The sequence below is a fragment of the Adiantum capillus-veneris genome, chromosome 17 (genome assembly GCF_014529385.1).
Source record: "Adiantum capillus-veneris isolate H3 chromosome 17, ASM1452938v2, whole genome shotgun sequence".
Taxonomy (NCBI): Eukaryota; Viridiplantae; Streptophyta; class Polypodiopsida; order Polypodiales; family Pteridaceae; genus Adiantum; species Adiantum capillus-veneris.
In genome coordinates, this window is record NC_140947.1 from 151,041,753 (window position 1) to 151,045,905 (window position 4,153).

The following is a 4,153-nucleotide window of genomic DNA, read 5'->3' on the forward strand; positions in this document are numbered from 1 at the left end:
TTCCACTCACCAAACAGCTGAGCTAGCGTCCTGACTTAGGCCCTACAATGCACTCTATATTCCGGGCTATCCGTCCTGCCCATGGGTGGAATACCAAAGGTGTAGCCAATCAATGTGAGGGAGCACCTGAGCGCTCCATGAAAAAGTGCACTCTGTCCATAGAAAGTGTGAACCGCAGCATGCAACACTCTCTCGCCTGTGTGAAGTCTGAACCGAAAAGGGAGGTGGAAGGTAGTTTCATGGCGTGCGCAATCTAAACGAGACGAGGTCTAAAATAACTTTGGCGCTAGAGTGCAACCAAGTATTAGCAGCAATATCTAGGCACGACTCGGCTCTAATAGGATATCATGTGAGTGGAGGATAACTTTTACCCTCGTCTATCAGTGACACGGGGACGGGGATACAATCTGCAAGACGGGAGAAATCCGGAAAGTCGGATCGACGTATTGGGGGGGGGGGGGGGGGGTGGGGTTACACATAGCATCACAACCTTTTCAGTGACGCACGCTAGTTGGGATGGATAGAATGTTGCACCTTGGAAGAGAAGGCTGGGGGTTTGACGTGCATTCGCGACGTGATGGAACCCTTAATTTTTTTCTCAATAAAATTTGGTCAATGGAGGATTAAACCTCCGTCATTGATCCTTCCACTTTTCGCCGTGTCATACCTAGGCTATATGGTCGAGCCACTTTTACCTCGAAACACGATTCGTCTCTTCAACGCGTGCTTTTGACCAGCGCCGTGTGAACCATAGAATAGAAGTACCGTCTCTCATGGCACTCGGTCTCCCTTCCTTTTCCTCGTCATCTTCATGACACTTTGCAGCACATCGCAGGCTCAGCATGTTCAATAAGCTCACCAAGCTTCGTCACAAACACGGGGGCTCACAGGTGATCTTCTGCGGCTTTGCCATTATCTCTCTCTCTCTCTCTCTCTCTCTCTCTCTCTCTCTCTCTAACACGGGGGCTCACAGGTGATCTTCTGCGGCTTTGCCATTATCTCTCTCTCTCTCTCTCTCTCTCTCTCTCTCTCTCTCTCTGTGATTTACGCCAAACCACCTCACTGGTTCTGTCTTTTCTATGTAGAAGAACAAGGAGAATGCACATCTCAGGCTGGACGGGATTGCACCATACTCGTTTGATAATTGTTCTGTGTCAAGCCAAAGCAGCAGTCGATTTTCTTCCGAGACAGGGCGTGTACCCTCAGATGGGTTTGCATCATATGCTGAAACAACATACAGCGAGTCATCTCCTAACCAATGGGTTTCTTCAAAAGGCTCCTCTGATGAGGTCCTCAATATTGGAGATTCCCATCTCCCTTGCTATGCAGAAGCGGAAGAAAAGTTCTTAGAAGACTTTGAGGACTATTTTGAGCATCTTCATGTTGACAACATTCGTAAGGAACAGTACCCCAAGCTCGACCTTCAGCGAATGGTTTACTTAGACCATGCCAACTCTGCTCTTTTTTCGCAATACCAGGTATGTCGGGTGCCCACCTTACGATGGCTAAACTGTCTAGGATAAGTAGTATTAATTTTTGCTGTACGGCCAAGTTCTACATTTGGCATGCCATTACAAAATGTCGTGTGGGGATTGCTACCTTTAAAGATTAGATGGATCTGTGCAGTCAGCTTTTGTGCAGCTCGGCCAATGTGTTTTCAGTGGTCTTCTCCTCCTGTTTTTGCTAAATCAATTATGACAGTAATTTAACTTTGCCAATGTGTTTTCATTGATTATTGATTTTCTCCTCCTGTTTTTGCAAGATCAGTGACAGCAATTTTACTTTGTCAACAGGTGGAGCAGCATATGCGGGTGCTTTTGGAAGAAGGGCCCAACCTTGGTTCAGTCTCTCTTGCTAATGCGCTTTCCAGCAACCTGACGCCCTATGTCCTTGACACCTTACAGAATCTGCTGCGACTTTTCAACGTCAGCAACAGTGATTATGGGGTTGTGTTTACGACTGGTTTTACTGCTGGCTACAGGCTTTTCAGTGAGATTTATCCATTCCGCAAGGGAACTACTTTGCTAACTCTCCAAGATAACCACGAGTCAGTAAAGCATGTGATATCGGCAGCGGAGCAGCATGGAGGCAAGTGCCTTGTTGTACCCTTGAAGGAGACGGATCTCAGCATTTCGGCATCCGAGTTGAGGAGACTGTTGAGAAGGCAGCCGTCACATGGTGAGGGTGGCAGACTTTTTGTATACCCTGCGCAGTCTTGTCTCTCAGGCATGCAGCATTCTCTGAATTGGATTCCAGAGGTACAGCAATTTGGGTCGCATGTTCTGCTTGATGTGTCCACCCACCTTCCGATTGGGCCTTTGGACCTTTCTGTGTATCACCCAGAATTCGTCTTGGGCTCTTTGCATCATATGCTTGGCTACCCTTCTGGGATGGGATTCCTGCTGGTCAGAAAGAAAGCTTTCTCTGTTCACAGAGTCTCACAGTCACTGAGGCTAAAAGATGTGCCAGATGAAGGAAACGATTGCCACATTGTTTGCGAGGATGACAGTATCAATCTTCTGGCATTTGCAGCATTGAGCTTTGGATTGCAGCACCTGGAGAGTGTTGGCCTAGCTTCTATACATAAGAGAGTGCTGAGTCTAATGAATTGGCTTATACAAATGCTGAAATCATTAAGGCATAAGGGTGATGAAAGACCCTTGTTACAGGTATGCATCGAATGCTGCAAGAGCTACAGATTCAAATGCACCCTTGAGTGTGCATGCATATGCATGTGGGTGGGTGTGCACGCATCTTTTACTGCTCGAATTGTTTTTTTGTGTGTGGGTGTGGGTGTGTGCATGCGCGCATAAACAGTAAATAGTTGGTCTTGCTGGATGGACATGAGTCATGGGTACTAAAGCAGTTGTTGCATGTGATTGATCTGCTCCAGCTCTATGGGTCACAGTCGGCCAAAAGCAGGGGAAATATTGTGGCTTTCAACGTTGTGGACTCCACAGGGAATTGCGTTCCAGCCAGCTTAGTACAAAAACTAGCTGATAGAAGTAACATAATTATAGGAGCTGGTTACTTCAGCAACCCAGGTTTGGCAGCTGTGCTACAGGGAGGCAATGACGGTGCCTTAGACTCTTCAATCTTTAGGGAAACAGTGTCTTTTTCTAGCTTGAGGGTTTCCCTGGGATCTGTATCAACATTCAGTGATGTGTATAGGCTTGTGCAATTTCTGTGCCGATTCCGGGATGAAGATTACCTCTCTTTCGAGGCATTGGACTTCATAGAGGACCATTCACTCTGACTTGTCTCCTTACCTTAGATTAGATTAGGAGGAGGACGGACATACCTGCTTGCAGTGATGCAGACATCCACGACATACAATTGTCTGTAAAACAGAGTTTTGTAAAGGGCATATTCATATTGTAGTTTTGTACACTAATATGCATGGAAAAACCCAACCCATAACCCATCTTGTGCTTAATCCCAGCACGCCTGGATGAAATGCAATGGAGAATTGTCGCTCAAATTTCTGTAACCCTCTCAAACTTACTATTTTGATGGACTGGACAGCATAGACATAACGAATCAAATACACACACCACACATCCTGCAATAAACAGTTTTGGCCACCTATCCAGCTTGCAGTGGAGCTCTCTTTGATCGGTATTCTTGCTGCTTTAGTTAGCCTATGTCTTGTTTTAGATGTGGTGTAGCTCCTCCAAGTTGGGCTTTGGCACCTCTCTCTCTCTCTCTCTCTCTCTCTCTCTCTCTCTCTCTCTGCAATCTCTCTCTCGTTTGTGACAGAAAATTATTATATAGAGTGAAAGTTGGTGGGTGGATGGGCCTCCCCTCCCGTCCCACGAGGAGGTATTTCAAACAATGAGCAGGCATGAGGAGGAGGAGGAGCAAGTGTTAAAATTTGTTTAACAGGTCCGCACAGCTTACGGCAGTGTATTTGTGCAGACTGTTGAATTACTGAGACAAAAACTAGTGTAATGAGTTAAAGGATATGGTGTAGCCAGAGAGACAGTGGGTGTGGGTGTGTGTGTGAACTCGATCAAACTACAAGGATCTATATATATATATATATATATATATCGTGGGTGGCAGATTTGTACGTCTGCATGTCTCACATCACATGTAGCCAAATGCAATTTCTTCCTCCAACAAGCATTAAGCCTCTTAAGGACATCTCTGC

At 46.1% G+C, this 4,153-nt stretch overlaps 1 protein-coding gene across 2 annotated transcripts; it reads left to right on the plus strand.

Moving 5' to 3' along the window:
* Positions 1 to 737: 737 nt before the first annotated feature.
* On the plus strand, positions 738 to 3,586 carry LOC147438328 (molybdenum cofactor sulfurase-like). Of its 2 annotated transcripts, none has more exons than XM_086487610.1 (4): positions 738 to 890; positions 1,086 to 1,478; positions 1,794 to 2,669; positions 2,894 to 3,586. In XM_086487610.1, exons 1-4 carry the CDS (start codon positions 843 to 845, stop codon positions 3,254 to 3,256), a joined length of 1,680 nt encoding a protein of 559 aa, XP_086343736.1. In that variant the 5' UTR covers positions 738 to 842; the 3' UTR covers positions 3,257 to 3,586. The 2 variants fall into 2 exon arrangements, with proteins under 2 accessions (XP_086343736.1, XP_086343737.1); XM_086487611.1 differs by having other exon boundaries at positions 744 to 890; positions 1,089 to 1,478.
* The last annotated feature ends 567 nt before the right edge of the window (positions 3,587 to 4,153 follow it).

Excerpts from the sequence above, each read along its gene's own strand:
- LOC147438328 (XM_086487610.1), top strand. The coding sequence starts at position 843 with ATGTTCAATAAGCTCACCAAGCTTCGTCACAAACACGGGGGCTCACAG. Across the intron at positions 891-1,085 it reads ACAAACACGGGGGCTCACAG|AAGAACAAGGAGAATGCACA; the intron begins GTGATCTTCTGC and ends TTTTCTATGTAG. Across the intron at positions 1,479-1,793 it reads CTCTTTTTTCGCAATACCAG|GTGGAGCAGCATATGCGGGT; the intron begins GTATGTCGGGTG and ends CTTTGTCAACAG.